General features: G+C 35.4%; 1 protein-coding gene across 2 annotated transcripts in view; it reads right to left on the minus strand.

Moving 5' to 3' along the window:
- Positions 1-19,635, minus strand: part of KIAA1958 (KIAA1958 ortholog) — a 155,823-nt gene that overhangs the window by 19,658 nt on the left and 116,530 nt on the right. For both annotated transcript variants that reach the window (XM_027615376.1, XM_027615377.1), the window contains one exon: positions 234-406. In XM_027615376.1, the coding sequence (XP_027471177.1) occupies positions 234-406 (173 nt within the window). The remainder of the gene's footprint in view (positions 1-233; positions 407-19,635) is intronic.

The raw sequence follows: 19,635 nt of genomic DNA on the forward strand, positions 1-19,635 counted from the left end.
AAGCGTTTGCCTTTGGCTCAGGTCATGATCCCAGAGTTCTGGGATTGAGCCCCGCACTGGGCTCCTTGCTCAGCAGAGAGTCTGCTTCTCCTTCTCCCTCTACCTGCTACTCCACCTGCTTGTACTCTCTCTCTCTGTCAAATAAATAAATAAATAAATAAATAAATAAATAAATAAATAAAATCTTAATAAATAAATAAATAAAATCTTAAAAAAAAAAAAGAGTTTCTTACCTTGGTGATGTCCGTGTGATCTTTGAGCCCGTTGGTCACGCACCAATATCGCCACACATTCAGAGCATATCGTGTGGCTTTGGTAGTGTTTGGGCTTACTGCACTGGTACACAGATCATTCAAGTCATCATTAATATTAAATACAGGAAATTTGTTGAGCTTAGTAGAATAGGCTAGAAACAAAAACAATAAAAGCATTAAAATAATTTGCCATTCCCTTCTTTAGAGAATTATATCTTGGGATCATGTTAAATAACAGAAATCACCTAAGAGATAACACTTTAAAAAATGAAATGTCTATCAAGTGTATGTATATTAGAATCAATAAAGTAGGGAACAATATTTCTAGCATGGAATCAATGCAGTAACCTTGCATTTGATCCTAGTATTTTTGCTATATATATCAACTGATGCACTAATGCAGGCATTCCAATAACTGAAGGAAAAAAAATGAATGCAGAAAAACAAAGAATGTTCTGTCTAAAATTTTCACTGGGAATAAAAGGCATTTAAATGAACAATAACAACAACAAAAATAGAAGGAAATAAGGGAAGACAAGTTACACATTCTTTCTCTTTACCCTTAGTGTATGCAGAGCTGTTATTTCTCTGTAATGTAGTGTCTAATGTGTCATCCTGGACAGCCTTGTATTAAATGGTGTTGGCATATTTCTTTGATTCTTTTCACAAACGAACAAAGAGATATTTAAACCCTGACTCCCCAACCTATCAGCTAGCTTAGAATCAGAATGGAAGGCAAAGTGAGACTAATTTTACGAGAAAGAAGGGAGAACATGCCAGAGGGGCTCACATGACGTCAGAGGAGACCCAGATTTTAAATTGCAATTGCCAGGCTAAATCAGATGAAAACTGGTCTTCCCTTTAATTGTTGGATACCGAAGAGATAATCAAATCCATAACCATTAGGCCTCTCTTATACTCTGTGATCTACTAAAACCAAACTTAAACTGTTTAAATTGTTGTCTTTGGAAAGAAAAAAAAAAGCCCAGGGCACCTGGGTGGCTCAGTCGTTAAGTGTCTGCCTTAGGCTCAGGTCATGGTCCCAGGGTCCTGGGATTGAGCCCCACAGCGCGCTCCCTGCTTGGCAGAAGGCTGCTTCTCCCTCTCCCACTCCCCATGCTTGTGTTCCCTCTCTCGCTGTGTCTCTCTCTGTCAAATAGATAAATAAAATCTTAAAAAAAAAAAAAAAGAAAACCCAACAAGGTGGACCACCTTAAAATGAAAACAATGCCAACCTCTAGTTTATCTAATGGTTCTGATCGTCTCTGGAATGTTTCTATGTTCAAAAAAGGCATTAAGAGGTTGAGAAATAGCAAAATGGAAAGTTGGTGCAATTACCAAGGTGATCTGCAAATTGGTTCCACTTTGCCTAAGTCACCCCACCTTCCACCGCCCCTACTGAGGAACTCCCAACCACCAGCACCTGCTGTCCCCAGCCCAAGACACCATACCAACCTTCCCCCACTGTAGCCTGAGAAATCTCCACATGGTCTCCCCAGTGTCTTTTCTTCTCACCTCCAATTCCAATTCCAAACTCACTTCTACACAACCTTCCCCATATGAACCGAACTCCCTTATTCTCTCCAGTATGTATCTCACTTTTGCTTTATTATTCCTTAGAACTGTGATGGAATTGTGTCCAGAAGATCTCCAGTTGGTTTGTATTGCTCCTTAAGACTGTGTCTTTACCCTTTAAGTTTGCTGTTGAACTGTTAAACACACAATCTGCTTTAATAAATGCCTATAGCAAAAGAGAAATAAACAATGCTAGAAAGACTAGCAGAAGTGACCATGTCATGTGAGTATATTCCTCTCACCACCCTCATAAACTGAGATAACTCACATTGTTTCTGGTACTTGCTTGATATCAATAAAAGGATTCTAGTACAAAATTTATTATCATTACATCTAGTGTTAACTGAATGCTTACTATATGCCAAGAGTTACTGTAATTGCTAAGCAACTGTGTTGTTATACTTATTTTACAGATAAGGAAACTGAACCTCATACATTTAGTAACTTCATACACCACTCATCCAATATTTACCAAGGTGCCCTCTCTGTGCCAGGCACTGGGCTGTCCCAAGTCATGGAGTTAGCAAGTGCTAGAGCTAGGGTTTGGACTCGGGTCCCACTGACTCGATGCTCTGGCCACCACAGCAAAGGAATCATGTACTACATGGATAAAGTTTCAGGATGGAATACAATTTAGATATTAGCCACTTATGAAAAGTATACCCCGGCCCCCAACATTTACTTGTATTAATCTTCAGTGAGGAGAACTATGTCTGATTTTACACAACCACTACAGCTCCACTGTTTGTTTGCTTTTAAACAACCACAACAAAAGATTTATTTGCAACACAGCGCAGTCCCCATCATTTCAGTATAGCAAAGTCACACTGTAAGACAGGATGTTTAAGTTTAATTATTACATGAAACAATCCCATGGCCTTAAATAATTTCATTTTTAACATAGGACAGAGACCGTACACTGAAAATGTAACACAAAATCCTAGTACACAGAGAAACGTAAAGTACGCTCAAATGCTTACATAATGGGAAAGAAATTGTGTGAAAATGATTAAATGACACATATGGTTCTTTCATAATTGTATTTAAAGATTAAATAAATTTACCCAATACATTGCTTTTTAAAAATTCTGAGTAGAAGTTGTAGAGCTATGGTGCCAAGGAAATTTTTAGGAGACTCTATTGATGGAGAAATAAACAAAAGGGAGGACTTACAACTGAATACAGGAGAAAGAGGGGACTACTCTAAAGAAGGATTTGCATTTTTTTTTCCGTTAGAGAACAGGCAAACTTCAAGCTCAAAGTTCAGAAGAGCTGGCCATGGGAGCAGGGGTGGACTGTGGGGTCATGCACTTCCTTTAAGGACGGCCAGATCTGAACAATTACCCTGCTATGCGTGGTTACCACCTACATCATTTACAGCATAGGTGTTAGCAAGCACAGTGTGGAAAGTGAGGGAAATCGCTGTGAAAAGCCACCCTCAGAGTCAGAGAGAAAAGGGGCATTGCTTCAGGAATATCTAGGCAGCCCCAGTGGACAAAGGGAAGGAAAAACAAAAAGCAAAAAATGGCTGAATACATGCCCTCTGTCAGGTAACACTCCCCCTGAGTCTACACTTGAGAGTTCCCTGCTTCCCAGCTTGTTTTCAGCTTACACACCCTGAAGAGAAACCTATTTGTGGGGACTTCTTTGTCCACTCATTACAGCTGGCTAAAGTCCACTTGCAAAACACTGTGCTCAACTATTACCTTCAAGAGTGAACTGTGTCCAGATATATCAAACAAGAGCCTTTAATAATATCTAAGGAAATCCCTGTAAGCTAGCAGTAATGATAAATCTAGACTTCCATTTTAAAATGTGAGCTCATGGGCGCATCTTGGTGGCTCAGTCGGTTAAGCGTTGGACTCTTGGTTTTGGCTGAGGTCATGAGCTCAGGGTTGTGAGATCAAGTCCCATGTTGGGCTCCGCACTCAACTTGAGACTCTGAGTCTCTGCTTGAGACTCTCTCTCCCTCTCCTTCTGCCCCTCCCCCTGCCCTCTCTCCCTTTCAAATAAATAAATAAATCTTTAAAAAAAAATGTGAGCACACAAACAAGCATCCCTTGGCACCTGGGGAAAACCAATAGCATGAAAGTTACCAAGTTACACAAGCAGAGCAACTAATTCCATATTCCCACTCTCCCATAAAATTAATCCAATGGGAAAAAATTCAAAAGATCACAGATATATCTTTACATAGACTTGAGAGCATAATTCATCCTTAAAACAAGAACAGCTTTCATTGGAAAAGGAAAAATAGGAGAACAAGAAAGACCCAGGAAATTTAAAATGATTGAAAAAACATAATACTTAAAAGAAGAGCTGGGTATTAGAATGAACATGGCTAAAAGACGAATTAGTGATATGGAAGGAATTTTCCTGGAATGCAGGCAAGCAAAGTCATAACAGTTTTTAAATTATGAGGGTGAAGTTAAGAGGCGTAGAAGACTGAGGCAGGAAATTTAAAATCTAGCTTATAAGAATTCAAAAGAAAAAATTCTGAGAGGAGAGAATAAAATAAATAGTGAAAGAAATAATATAAGAAAAGTTCCACTAATCAAAGAGATTTTAATCTTTAGAGTGTTAAGGTTTATGAACTGTCAAAATACATACTGAAGAAGACATATCTTCTTATATAAGATATATATAAACATATCTTGGTGAAATTTCCAAGGTCTATAAACAAAAAGAAAATTCTATAATCTTTATCTGGTAAGAGGGAAAAAGTCTTTAACATAGTAACAAGAATCAGATTTCTCATCTGTGAGACCACATGCTAGAAAATAATGACTCTGTCTTCTCAGAGTTGTAAAGGGAAAAGACTATAAAATGAAGAATTCTATTACCTACTTACGGTATTATTCAAGCACTAGGGCAAAATAAAGATATTTTCAATCATGAAAGACATAGCATCCAAGAACAAGTTAATAAAAGAAATGAAAACTTAAAAATGATGGCAGGAGGACTTCCATTTAGGGCTATAATGGAGTAGCTGGTATTATACTATCTTTCCTGCTGAGAATAAGGCTAGACAAAATGCACTGGAAAACAAAATTAACTGGAACTCAAGGAGCAAAAATCCTGGAGAGATGGGAAACACACAGAAGTGAGTCCTGCACTGATCACCATGTTTTCCTCTTCAATCATCTGAAGAGTTGCAGTGCAGGTCATAGAGCCCAAACAGAAACAAGCAGCCTGAAGTCTACAGCAATCTCAGGGAAACAAGTATACATATATTTAAGTACAAGGCTAATAAGCAGCCAGTACTTGAGAGTTGGATGTCCTGGAGGAAGGGAACCACGGAAAAGTGCACCAACATTCTGCATGCAATTTTCCTTCCAGGAATTGCTGATTCCTAGGCTAAACATGCAGAGGCAAGATGCAGAGAAACCAAGCAGAAAAATCACTAAAAGGAAACTGCATGGCACTGAGGAGTCAAGAATAGTAACAGAGCCTTCTGAGGAGAAGACTTGGTAACAATACAGGCTTTCATCTGAGACCCAGGAAAGGCTTAACTTTAAGAATAAGAAAAACTGGAAATACAGATGGTCCCTGACTTACGAGGGTTCAACTTAAGATGGTTCAACTTGATGATTTTTCAACTGTACAATGATGTGAAAGTGATAGGCATTCAGTAAAAACTGTACTTCAAAATTTGAATTTTGATCTTTTCCTGGGTTAAGTGATATGTGGTAGGATGCTCTCTTGTGATGCTGGGCAGTGGCAGACAGCCACAACTCCCGGTCAAACTCGTGATCACAAGGGTAAACAACCGATAGACTCACAACCATTGTGTACCCACATGACCATTCTGTTTCTCACTTTCAGTGCACTATTCAATATATTATGTGAGATATTCAACACTCTACTATAAAATAGGCTTTGTGTTAGATGATTTTGCCCAACTGTAGGCTAACATCAGTATTCTGAGCACATGTCAGTTAGGCTAGGCTATGTTCAGTAGGTTAGGCATATTAAATGCATTTTCTACCTAAAACATTTTAACTTATGAGGGTTTATCAAGATATAATCCCAGTGTAAGTCAAGGAAGATATGTAGAACAGTCTCAACTGGATTAAGGTGATCTGCCTACCTTATTTGCTAGCTGGCAGAAATTTAAATCCTCTCTGGAGGAAGGATAACAACTTCAATAAATTTTCATACACAATGGCCAGAATTCAATAACAAGTTATACTATAAAATAAGACCAAATGAATGAAAAACAGGGGAAAAATCAGACAACATGATTATCCAGATTACTGGAGTTGTCAGACATGGACTTTAAAATAATTTTAATATGTTCAAGGAAATAAGGAAAGGATAGAGAATTTTACTAGAACGTTAGAATCTATTAACAAAATGGAAATTATAGAATTCTCTCCCTTCTTTCTCTTCTCTTCCTCTTCTTTTTCCCTTTTCTTCCTGAACTTTTCAGTTACAAAGCTGTTGGTGGGGCAGAGCAAAATAGACATCCATTTTCCTGGAGTATGTGTGTGTTGAAGGGGCTGTGGGGGCTTAGAGTGAAGCAAGAAGCCTGCCCAGTAAGGGGTATAGAAAACTGACTGGGGCAAGAAATAAGTTTCAGTGGGAGGCAACAGAGCCTGAACTCAGAGAGAAGAAAAACCCAAATATCCCATGCAGGGGTAGCCAGATTATGTGGTGTGATTGCCTGGAGATATGGGAAGAAGCCCTATGTGAAAAGTCAGAGTCTTACTGGAGTGAATAAGGCTTCCCTGCATGGGAGTGGTCTGGTGCCAGGTATCACAGCTCAAGAAATGTGATGAGGGCTTCCATGTAGGAAAGCTTCCCAGCATGGGATGTCAGAGTTTGAGTGGAGTGAGAGAGTGGAGGATGGCCCAGTGCAGAGTGTTATAAGTTGAGTAGATAAAAGACAAGGAGAAAATCTTAAAAGAAACTGGAGGAAAAGTACAAATTACTTTCAAAGGAGCAACAACAGATTGATTGATTTTTCAACTGATGTGATGGAAGCCAGAAGACAGATTATCTTTAATGTGCTGAAAGAAAATTGCTACAAGTGTGGAATTCATACTAAGCAAAGCATCATTCAAAAATAAAGGTGAAATACAGGGTAAGTCGTACAAAATAACAAATGTATTTATTATCAGCAGTCAAGTATTCAGTGATAATAAAGTGAGTTTTTCAGGCAAAGGAAATGATCCAGGATGGAAACACATTGATATAACAAAAAATAAAGAACACCAGAAAGATTGAATATTTAGGTGAATCTAAATGAACACAGCTGTTTATAACAATACAGCTGTCTTGTGGGGCTTTAAATGCATGTAGAATTAATATTCATTACTATAGCACAAAGAGGGTAACTGGAGCTAGTGTTGAAAGGTCCTTGCATTATCCAGAAAATGATGAAAACACTAATTTAAAGTAGACTTTAACAGTGCAAGAATGCATATTTTAATCTCCATGGTAACCACTACAAGAATATTGAAAGAATGTATAAGTTGATAGAGGAGGAAATGGAATAAAAAAGACTTGTTTAATCAAAAACAAGGCACAAAGAATAGATGGGACAAAGCAAAAAATGTAGGATTATAGACTTAAACCTAAATGTATCAGTTATTCCAGGATCAATATTCCAATTAAAAGATAGGTGATGTCAGGGTGCCTGGGTGGCTCAGGTGGTTGAGTGTCCAACTCTTGGTTTCAGCTCAGGTCATGATCTCGGGGTCATGAGACTGAGCTCCACGTTGGGCTCCATGCTCAGTGGGGAGTCTGCTTGAGATTATCTCCCTCTGCCCCGCCCGCCCCCCCCCCCCGCCCGCCCCGCTCATGCTATCTCTCTCTCTCTGTCTCAAATAAATAAATTTTTTAAAAAAGATAAGTGATGTCAGTTTGGATAAAGAAACAAAACTCAGCTATGTGCTCCTTACACATAGGAATCAATAGGGTAGAAAAGTTGAAAGTAAAAGGATGAAAAGAAGGTACACTATGTAAACAGTAAAGAAAAGAATGCTGGTATAGCTATATATCAGACAAAACTGACTTTAAGGCAAGATGTATTACTATAAATAAAGAGTAATGTTTTAAAATTCAACAGAAAGATATAACAATCCTAAATTTCTATCTAATCACAGTCTCAAAATATAAAGAGCAAAAGTTGAGAATTCTAAAAAGAAATAAGCAAATCTACAACTAAGACTTTAATACATCCTTTTCTATAACTGACAGAACAAGTACACACAGAAAATAGTACAGATATAGAAGACTGAAACAATGCAAATATCAAACTGTACTTAATTGATACACAAAGAACAACATATCTAACAACTGCAGAAGACACATTCTTTTCAAAGATACATGGTCCTTTTACCAAAATAGAAATGCTAGGACATAAAGCAAACTTCAACATTCCAAAGGATTAAATAGGATTATTTAAGGATTAGAGTATCAGCAGAATTAAAATATAAATCAGTTACAAGAAGATAACTTTTAACCACTAAGCAATAATATGTTTCTAAATAAACCCCTGATGAAGGGGGAAAAAAACAATGGGAATTAGAAAATATTTCAGGGGTGCCTTGGTGGCTCAGTGGTTTAAGTATCTGAACCTTCAGCTCAGATCATGATCTCAGGATCCTGGGATCAAGTCCTGCATCAGGCTCCCTGTTCAGCGGGGAGTCTGCTTCTCCCTCTCCCTCTACCCCTCCACCCTGCTCATGCTCTCTCTTTCTCTCTCAAATAAATAAAATCTTAAAAAAAAAGAAAATATTTCAAACCAAATAATAATATATATGTCAAAGTTGTGGAAGGCACTTATTGCAGTATCTATAGAGAAAATTATAGCACTGAATGCAGAGATGAGGAAAGAAAGGTTGAATATCAACTGTACCAGGAAATGATAAAAAGAACAACATATATACTCAAAAGAGTAGAAAGAAGGAAATAGTACACATAACAGAAATCAATGCAATAGGAAATTTATAATTAAAAAAGAAGTAATGCCAAAAAGATGGATTTGAAAAGACTAAAAAAATTAATAAACTGGTAAGAAAAATGAAAGAAAGGCACAAATTGCAACACAAAGAATGAAACAGGGGTTATCACTACAGATCCTACAGATAGTAAAAAGATATTAAGAACAACTTGATGCCAATAAATTTGAAAATTTGGATAAAATGGACAAATATATAGGAAAGCCACAACTTACTAAAACTGAATAAGAAATATAAAATTTAAATAGTCTTACATCCATTAAAGAAACTGAATCTGTAATTTAAAATACATATATAAAAAAAAAACCCTTCAGGTTGAGATGGATTTCACTAGCAAATTCTTTTAACATGTAAGGAACAAATAATGCCAAACCTAAAAACTCTTGCTAGTGAATAGAGAAAGAGAGAATAATACCCATTTTCTTTTTTAGGGCACCATAACTTTTCTATTAAAAAATATGACAAGAACAATACAAAAAAAGAAAATTACAAGCCAACACAGCTCATAAACAGACACAAAAATCCTTAACATAATATGTGTAAATTGAATGCTTACCTCACACCACAAACAAAAAAACCAATTCCAAATGGATCATGACCTAAATGTGAATGGTACAATAAAGGTTCTAGAGAAATATATAGGAGACCATCTTTATGCCCTTGTGGTAGCTGCATATTTTTAATTGAACATCAATATTATCATCTCAAAAATAAAAGATTGATAAATTGAATTTCTTTGAAGTTAAAAAGACATTTATTAAAATGCCCCATTTAGAGGGTGCAAAGGAAAGCCACTTAGTGAAAGAAGATATCTGAAGTGCATATATCTAACAAACCAATTAGAAGGCACCTAGACCAATTAAAAATGGGCAAACATGAATGGGCACTGTATAAAATAAAAAACAGTAATTTCTCGGGAAACATAAATTAAAGTCCATCTACCAAAATGTCTAAAATAAAAAACAAAATCTGCAAATATCAAGCATTGGTGAGGATGTGGAACCATAGGAACACTCCTACTCAGCTGGTAGAAATGTCAATTTGCACACCCACTTTGGAAACTAATTGGTAGTATCTACTAAAGTTGAACACACAAATACTCTATGATCCAGCAATCCTACACCTGAGTATATACCCAACAGAAATGTGTACATGTTTACTGAAAGGCATGTAAGATGAGTGTTCATAAAAGTACAATTAATAATGAAAGCCCCAGGCGCCTGGGTGGCTCAGTCGTTAAGCGTCTGCCTTCGGCTCAGGTCATGATCCCAGAAGTCCTGGGATCAAGCCCCACATCGGGCTCCCTGCTCGGCGGGAAGCCTGCTTCTCCCTCTCCCACTCCCCCTGCTTGTGTTCCCTTTCTGTGTCTCTCTGTCAAATAAATAAATAAAATCTTAAAAAAAATAATAGAAAGCTCCGAGCTGGAAATATTCATATGTTCATAAACAATAGAATGCAAATGAAATTGTAAAATATTTATACAATATATTATACAATAACGGCAAGGAATGGACTACTGGAATCAACTAACATGAAAAATATGGATGAAGCCCACAAACACAATATTAAACAAGGGGCCAGACACAACAGAGTGAGTTGAAATGGTCCACTTATGTAATTCAAAAACAAAGAAAATGACTCTATGGTGAAATAACAAAGTGGTTGCTTGAGCCTCGGAGGGCACAGGAGGGAAGTTTCTGAGTTTCAGGCAATGTTCTAGGTCTTCCTCTAGGTGGTGTTTTCAGCAATATGCTTGCTCCATGAAAATCAGCCAAGCTGTACATTATTTGTGCCCTTTTATGTCTGTAAAATTCAGAAAGAAGACTTTCAAAAAATTCTTTAAAATTATGTTTATTTATTTATTTATTTATTTATTTATTTATTTATTTATTTATTTATAAAGAGAGCATGAGTTGGGGGGCAGAGGGAGAGGGAGAGAGAATCTCAAACAGACTCTGCGCTGAGTGTAGAACCCAATGCAGGACTTGATTCAAGACCCCGAGATCATGACCTGAGCTGTAACCAAGAGTTGGACACTTAACTGACTGAGCCACCCAGGCGCTCACTCAAAAAATTCTTAAAATTAAAAATGTATATATAAACCTAATAAATGAAGAGTGATACCATGTACCTGGATGGAAAGGCTCAATATCATAAGGATGTTTAATTTCTCCAAGTAATCTTTAATGTGGGGTAATTCTAATTAAAATCCCCCTTTTTGTTGTTACTGGTCAGGTTGATTCTAAAGTTTATCTGGGAGAGTAAATCCATAAGAAAAGCAAGGAAATTTTGAAAAGAGTATTTGGGAGGCTTTGCCCTGAAAGATATAAATATGTACTATAATACTGCAATAATTTAAAGTTTAAGTTCTGGAAAAGAAAGAGACAAATAGATCAGTGCAACAGAAGAAAGTCCAGAAACGGCCTGTGTAAATATGCAAATTGTGTATATAATAAAGGCTCCAATTTAAATTGCTGAGGAAAGGATGGACTCTTCAATAAATGCTTTGAGATAATAAGCTATTGGGTTGGAAAAACAAAAGCAAATTTAGATTCCTATTTCATACCACACACATTTCCAAATAGATCTTTTTTTCAAAAGGCTGTTTCCATAAAGAAGACAATTTTCATGATTTGGGAAGTAAGTAAAGCCTTTCTCAGCATGATAAAACCAGAGCTATAAAAAAGATTAACAAATCAGATGACATAAAAATTCAAAAGTTCTGCATTGAATAAATTTTAAAAGACAATAAACAGACCTGGAGAAAATACTTGTAACACATAAAGTGACGAAGTCCATATGAAAATCTCCTTTAAATCAATTGGAAAAAGATTACTCACTAGAATATGGGCCCGGGATATGACAGGCAATTATTCATAGAAGAAATACAAATAACAAAAGCATTAATAATAATACATTATAATTAAAAGAAGATGTATTTCATTTATCAAACTGGAAAAATATAAAAAGGTCCATATCTAGGTATTGGCTAGGATAAGGGGAACTTTGCACTAGTTTAGAAAAAAATTTGGAAGGATACATATCACACTGGTTAGTATTTACCTTTGTGAGACTTGTAAGCTTTACAATATGAATATATTATTTTTTAAAGTTATAAAAATAAGTACAATTTTGGAAATGTATTTGTAGGAAAAATAAATGTTTTTTTATTTGGCCCAGGAATTCCTCTTGTAGAAATTTATGCTAAACATTTAATCATAGTTACATACAAAAATGTATGCTTAATGATGTTCTTGAAGGCAAATTTATAAAAGTGAAAAACTGGACACAAATCCAATCCAACAAAAGCACCGTAAAATGCATTTTGGTACTACTATGCAATGTTAAACTATGTAACTTATAATAATCACACTTTCAAAGGCTAAAGATCTTTTACAAATACACAAAACAATAAATGTAGCTTGACTACAATTTTTTAAGGACATCTATGCTTAAGAATTATAAAATAAAACACCAAAATATTTGTTGAATTATTTTTATGGGTAGTAAAATTCCTGTGGTTTTTATTTCCTTTTATTATATTTATTAGTATGTGTCAAATTTTTCACAATGAGCATTTTTGCCTTAACACTTTCTAAAAGCATTATAAATTTTAATAAAGTGTTCTTTTAAGAAAACAATAGTTTGGTCTGAAAATGTTTGACATCAATTCAATGTTTGCTTTTACCATAATCTTTTCAGATGGTATATCACCAACGTGAAGTATTTTGTACATGTTAGACATTTTAGTTACTTGATATCTTCTCATAAAATGATGAATAAATTAAACTTTTTTTTAAAAAGAAAACATTTTCTGACTTGTAGGCTAAATATTACTCAACTTGAATTCTAATATTCTTCCCCTATTGAGGAAATAAAATTTGACATATTTTATTTATTTATTTAGGCATGTCTTAAATGTATAACTTGTAAACAAATTTAAAGGTAAGTTCTTTGTTTCTTGAAGTACCAGGAAAACATACTAAATTATAGCAATTTATAAAGTAACTTTAAAATAATATCATACAAGGGGCGCCTGGGTGGCTCAGTCATTAAGCGTCTGCCTTCGGTTCAGGTCATGATCCTAGGGTCCTGGGATCAAGCCCCACATTGGGCTCCCTGCTCCGTGGGAAGCCTGCTTCTCCCTCTCCCAATCCCCCTGCTTGTGTTCCCTCTCTCGCTGTGTCTCTCTCTGTCAAATATATGAATAAAATCTTAAAGAATAATAATATTATACGAAAATACAGTTATCACGGGGCACCTGGGTGGCTCAGCCGTTAAGCGTCTGCCTTCGGCTCAGGTCATGATCCCAGGATCCTGGGATCGAGCCCCGCATCGGGCTCCTTGCTTGAAGGGAAGCCTGCTTCTCCCTCTCCCGCTCCCCCTGCTTAAGTGTTCCCTCTCTCGCTGTCTCTGTCAAATAAAGAAAATCTTAGAAAAGAAAAGAAAATACAGTTATCCCTTGTTTGCAATATTCAGCTTTCTGTGAGTAAAGACTGGTGGATTATTCATAGATATGAAAGAAATACATTTGCATTTCTGTAAAACAAATGACTGTGATAAAGAACATTGTATTTTCTGGCATTTTAGTTTTTCTTTATTAAAGAATTTTTGTGACACAACAAAGATGTCTGAAGTTAAACAATTATAATCATTTTGAATAACCATTCCTATTCTGCCTAAAGAATAGGAATATTTACCATCAAATGTGCTAAATACAACAAATGGCACATGGGGAATTATATCTGACCAAAAAGATTTTCATAAAAATGAGGACGTATGGAACCTGACATCTACTTAGCTTGGTATAACTTTGTGCAATTGGCCGCAGAGCTCATAGATAGTGAGTTTGTAGTGGAGACTTCTGTTCCATTAACAGGATTTTTGGACCTGGGGCTCCAGGAAGCATATGATTAATTCAGCTGTCTGAAAGTGTCTTCCCTACCCTATGGGCTATGCGTGAGCATATTCATGTAGAAATGCTTCTCCTGCCATGATTTCCCCCTCCTTAGTGGTTAGAAACAACACCTGGGGCAACCCATCTCGGGTCCCCTCTCTCTTTGGGAGCTTTGTACTATCACTCAATAAACTTTGCTGCGTACATAAAAAAAAAGACAGACAAGAAAAGAAAAGAAAAGAAAAGAAAGAGAAAGAAAGAGAAAGAAAGAAAGAAAGAAGGAAGGAAGGAAGGAAGGAAGGAAGGAAGGAAGGAAGGAAGGAAGAAAGAGAAAGAAAGAGAAAAAGAAAGAAGAAAGAAAGAGAAACAACACCTGATATGGAATAGTCTGCTCAATATGTATTGACTATATCCTGGGGCCTAATGCACAGTGACCAGGACAATTTTTTTTTTCAAAATGTGGCTTGTTTTTAAAATTGTTTGTTGTGGCTACAAAAATCAGCCAGCTTTGCAGGAAACCATTTATTAAATGAAGGAAGACTGGTCATATCCAAACAGAGACAAAATACTGTGATTAAAGCATGCTCTCATTATGGAGACATCACTGATGCTCATTAGCTGATTTTATTGGATTTTTCTTTTCTTTTCTTTTTTTTTTTTTTTTGAGAAAGACAGTACACACACACACACGTGAGGGGAAGGGAGGGGCAGAGGGAGAGGAAGAGAGAGAATCCCAAGCAGGCTCTATGCCCCACATGGAGCCTGATGCTGGGCTCCATCTCAAGACCCTGAGATCATGACCTGAGCTGAAATCATGAGTCAGATGCTTAACCGACTAAGCCACCCAGGCACCCCTACTGGATTTTTTTCTTACATCCTTAAATTTTAGGCTGTACCAACAAATACTGAAAACAATAGAAAATTATGCGACGTTAGAGACAAATATTACACACACAATGGAATAAGCCGCTGGGACATAAAACTAGAATTTTATTTAGAGCACAAGTACACAGACAAATATGAAGCAAAAACAGTGAGCTGAAAAAGATGAAAACACCTTAGTATGAAAAGCAGTGAGCAACAAAATAAGAATGAAGCCAACAGTATATTCTTATTAACAAAAAAGTTCTATCATATTAATACAAATATCAACTTGGCAAAGGATTAATTAACCAAGAGCATCACAGTCACACATCTTAACATATTAACAGAAATTTCCCTCCATTTCAATTCACCTTTCTCTCTTTCACAAATTTTAATTGCAGCAGTTTAAAAAGAGAACTTTAAAATAGGATTAGAGTGAACATCAGGCACACATATGCTTTTTTCCCATAAATCAGTTAAAAGCCAAGTGGCCAGAAAATATATAAAAAATTACAATCTACCAAATTGGGGGGGCAGTAAATGCATCTCCAAAGAACAATATCATTTTTCATAAAATTTTTCTAAGTATTAATTGTGGTGGTTATATTTGTTTTACAAAAATGCCTGGTGTTAAATTATACTGAATAAATTGACAAATCTACCTTTTTAATCCCAATTAACTTCTAAGTGGTAGAGTAAAAGAAATCTTAAAATTACTCTTAAAATAATCTTAAAAATCTTAAAATAATTCGTAAGATGGAAGACCTTAAGTTGAACATAGCATTCATTCTATTAAACAAAGTTCTTCACTTTAACAGATAAATGAGTCATTTAAGTGATTCTGTTGAATCCAAAATGCTTCCAGTCATTCTCTTGCCAGGTCTCAGGCCTATGGGGTTACAGTTACATTTCCAGATTACAACGAAAAAGGTACAAGCTATTGCTCACAATGGGGCTAATCTGGCAAATCTATCTGTAATTTTAGCAGTGAAAAAAAGCTTAAAGTCATGATGGAAACATACTCTATAAGTTAGAAACCTAATAAATATATATGCATGATTTAATTAAAGAGTTGCCCTGGGCATAAGGTCCTCAGGACAGACATACAAAATGTACAGAAGACCCGAAGTGGATAAAAAAAATCCAAGAGCAGAATTCAAATAAACGTGCCCACAGCTATCTAATAGAAACCGTTAATCATCAGGATATATCGTGCCATAATCTTTGGTGTCCAAAATATAAAAAAAATTCTGAGTATAAAGGCCTTGCCTGAAAACCCCCAGTGCAGGAGTCAAGAAATACTTTAGTGTTGCTCTGGAGGCCACTGGACAAGGGCAGAACTTCTTTAGAACATACATAATTGAATTTCCTTTTATTGCTTTATCACCTCCATTGAGGGGTAAATATTTAAAGCATATTCTGGAGAAAAGTCTCACAATTAGAATCTGCCTTTCTTTTCCTTTAAGCAAAGAAGTGGCAGGGGCCTTGATGAATTAGTTTTAATATTCTTAGAATTAAATCAGCAATTTCAGCAGCAATGTTTCCAAATACAGCACTGGCTGTCGCCATATATCTGCAGTCACACAAAAAGCCTCTATATAATTCAGGAGATTATCCCTTTATTAAAGAAATCTCATAATTAGAAACCCATTGAACAGATAGAATGAAACCCTGCACTAAGCAAGGAATTCTGGTGTGTTGGTATTAAAATGCTCTTAAGGAAGTAGCCTTCTTTTCTTAGCATTTTATGACAGTTTCACTTCCATTTTAAGAGTATAAACATATAATGATATTTCCCCCATGTGGAATTCTAACAAACTATAGAATTCATTCACTGAATAATTTTCTCTCTACTTTCAGAGTGTGTTTGTAATTGCTGAGGCAAGATGGAAATACCAGGAACCAAACTAAAGACAGGTGGGCATGAAAAAATTCTGATGGTCATAAGTCAAATAAATAAATATGTTAAATAAGCCCATGTAAATGCTGAATATAAAAGTTAATACTTGGGAACTCTGAGGTTTCTATAGTCCCTAATAAATAAATTTTAAAAACTAAATATTCTTATCAAATGCATTTCAAACAATAAGCCATGATTAACCAACAAAAATAATGTAGGCACCTCATAGTCCTGTTATCATTTACCTGGATAAAAATAACCAGATAAAGGTAATCATGCTGCTACACTTTCATTCTATCGGATTTCTCTGTAATGTGTTCAAGTATCGGAAGAACAAAAAAAGATCTAAAGTGGGGAGAGTACTGGAAGAAGTTAAGAATTCTTGCTTTTTCTTTTTGCAAACTTTCCTTTCAAAGAGTTGGGGAAAGTATGGAAGAAAATCTGACCTGGAATTACACATGTGAAACGAGATTCTGAAGTTGGCACAACTCGACAACTACTATATTTCCTTCTGTAGAGGCCACTAAGTGCTGGCTCAAAATATTAAACAACTAAGTACACATTTTCACAAGTCACACATAACAAATGTTGACTGGCACAGCCTCTTAGCACAGTTTTTCAGTTTAACTACAATAAGTGATAGCAGCAGTGGTTAACAATTCCATATAAACACCACAAACACAGACATGAAAAAGCACCTACAACAACATGCAAATCTCAACAGCGACGTCACTGAATATTACACAATGCATAGAAATTGTAATGGTTTTTGGCAAGATGGGTTTTTTTTTTGTAACAAATACTTTATAAAACAAAAGTTCTTCTGTTATAAATGCTATTTAAAAAGTTGTAATATAATGAATTGTAGATATAAAAATTCAGTTAGATAAAGTTAATCTGAGTGGATTAATACTAAAATGGACCTGCTACTTCATCCAGTATAAATAATCAATTATAAATTAATTTCTAGTGGAAGTATACTAAGGTATTTGATTTATAAAATGTAAAAATTACAGAAAGTAAACAGGTATAAAAATCACTTAAATACAGTATGCACAATTACTTTTAGGATTCTATATTGCTGATGTCTTCCTAATTCTACTTACAAATAAATAAATTGTGCCAAAGCATGTTCAAAGCTCTCTGAAATTAATGTACTATGGTAAAAATACTCTCGAATTCCAGTGTAATACAAAGAAGAACATCAGAAGTCTAGCAAAATTCAACATTGCATTCAAAAGACAAATAATTCCACTGTACTTTAAAAAAAATCCTAGAATTTCACCTTTTTCTTCAGCTATAATCTGGTAAATATAATTTGTAAAATAAAAATTTGTGAAAATTTTTTATATTTATGCTTGAATTCCTCTTTAGAAGACCAAGCAGGATAATAGGAAAGTTTACAAATACTTTGTATTTCAACATCTTCCTGCTATAAGTCTTCCATTAATTCCCATTTTCTTTTTCCTCCCTATAACTAAATACATTTCAGAAACATCCTAATTATGTTGATAGAAGTTTGATCTTTTGAAGATATGTCCCAAACCTTCAAATGGTATCTTAATCTTTCCATAGAGTAAAAAAGGGTATTATAGACTGCATTCAAAACTGGTAATATAAGTACTATGTAGCTGGATATACAAATAAATACCACACTAAACAAAAAGTTACTTTTCAGTTCATAATCTATAACTGGAATTCATATACTTGAAAACTAGTTTTCCCTCTGTAAATGAAAACTAAGTATGAATGGGGTAAGCTGAGAGATGTTCGTTTAAAAAAGTGAACAGTTAACATTTAGAGATTATTTCATCAATTCCAAAAAAAGAAGTTGCTAAAATCAAGATGTAACAGTATAAAATGAAAAGTGAAAATTCACATGCAAAAATAGCCTACTTGGAAACTGGCAGCTTGAATCTACTCCTAGTACAAACTTGACTGAGGGCTTAAAAACTATTACAATTTTGAAAACAAGAACAGGATACCCCTTCTAACTCAGTGGAAATGTAGGATTGTTTTACCACCCTCAACTCTTCTCTGTGGACTAAAAGTCAGGGTGCCTGGCTTCTAGTTCTGGTTCTGACTCTAACAAGGTGTGTTCACCTGGGCACTCATTAATGTATCTGGGGCTGTTCTCTCTCCTATAAAAGAGGGGTGGGTTAGAGTAGATGTTTTCGATCTTATTTTCCAGCTTCCACGTGAAGGATGTGTCATGGAGTAAGTAGCTCATTCAGTCAGGTGAGTTTCAAAGTAGGAAGGTAGGGGCATAGGGAACATGAGAATTCCTGGAGAATCAGCGTTTGAAGATTCCCTTGTAATCTCTATCTTCTTGCCCTCCTTGCTGCCTACCTGCAAGACATGGTGACTCCTATTCGACATAGCACTGAAGAGCACTGGGCTAGAGGATCTCTTGGGTCCTTTCCAGGTCATCCTCTATAATTCAGCAAAGATGATGGTTTACACTAATATTCTGACCTAATTAATATTCTGATCAAATTAGTACTGACTTAATACTGAGTGTAATTCAACAAAGTCATGGTTTATATAAAACTCAATTTAAATGTATTAAAATACTGTCTTTAAAAAATAATTTAAAAAAATGCAATCTTTAATACCAAATCAGGTGTTTCCTTCAGCTTTGGCAGGCCCAAACGATCAATTTACAGATAGGATGAAGCATGAGAAATTCTGATTATCTTTCTTTTCTCTAATTAGAAGTGAAATCAGAGTTGTTGGCAGTTTGCCAATATCATCCCCTTTTCTGTTTTTATATCATTAGAAATACACCAACCACTGAAGGATGATATATGCAGTGTATTTCTGTGTCCCAGTTATATTCAATGGCAAGGATTTCTTAAAATCATCCTATCTTCATCACTTTGCCTTATGAAAAGCTATACAATTCATTTCATCTCAGCCAGATCCAAGTGGGGCAGAGAAGCAATGCTGAATACGAAAACGCAATTGAGGGTGCCTTTGCCAATGGTGTGTTTCCTAATAAGCAACTCTCTCTCTACCTGTATATGGTAATATGCCAAGATCTGATATAAAGGAATTCTATTTGAGAAAAAATCTATTAGACTAATTGATGAGAACTTAATTCTTTAGTATTTGTAATACTTTTTTTCATAAAGGAAACTTATTTTATTTTATTTTATTTTTTAAAGATTTTATTTA

Source organism: Zalophus californianus, chromosome 13, assembly GCF_009762305.2.
Source record: "Zalophus californianus isolate mZalCal1 chromosome 13, mZalCal1.pri.v2, whole genome shotgun sequence".
Taxonomy (NCBI): domain Eukaryota; kingdom Metazoa; phylum Chordata; class Mammalia; order Carnivora; family Otariidae; genus Zalophus; species Zalophus californianus.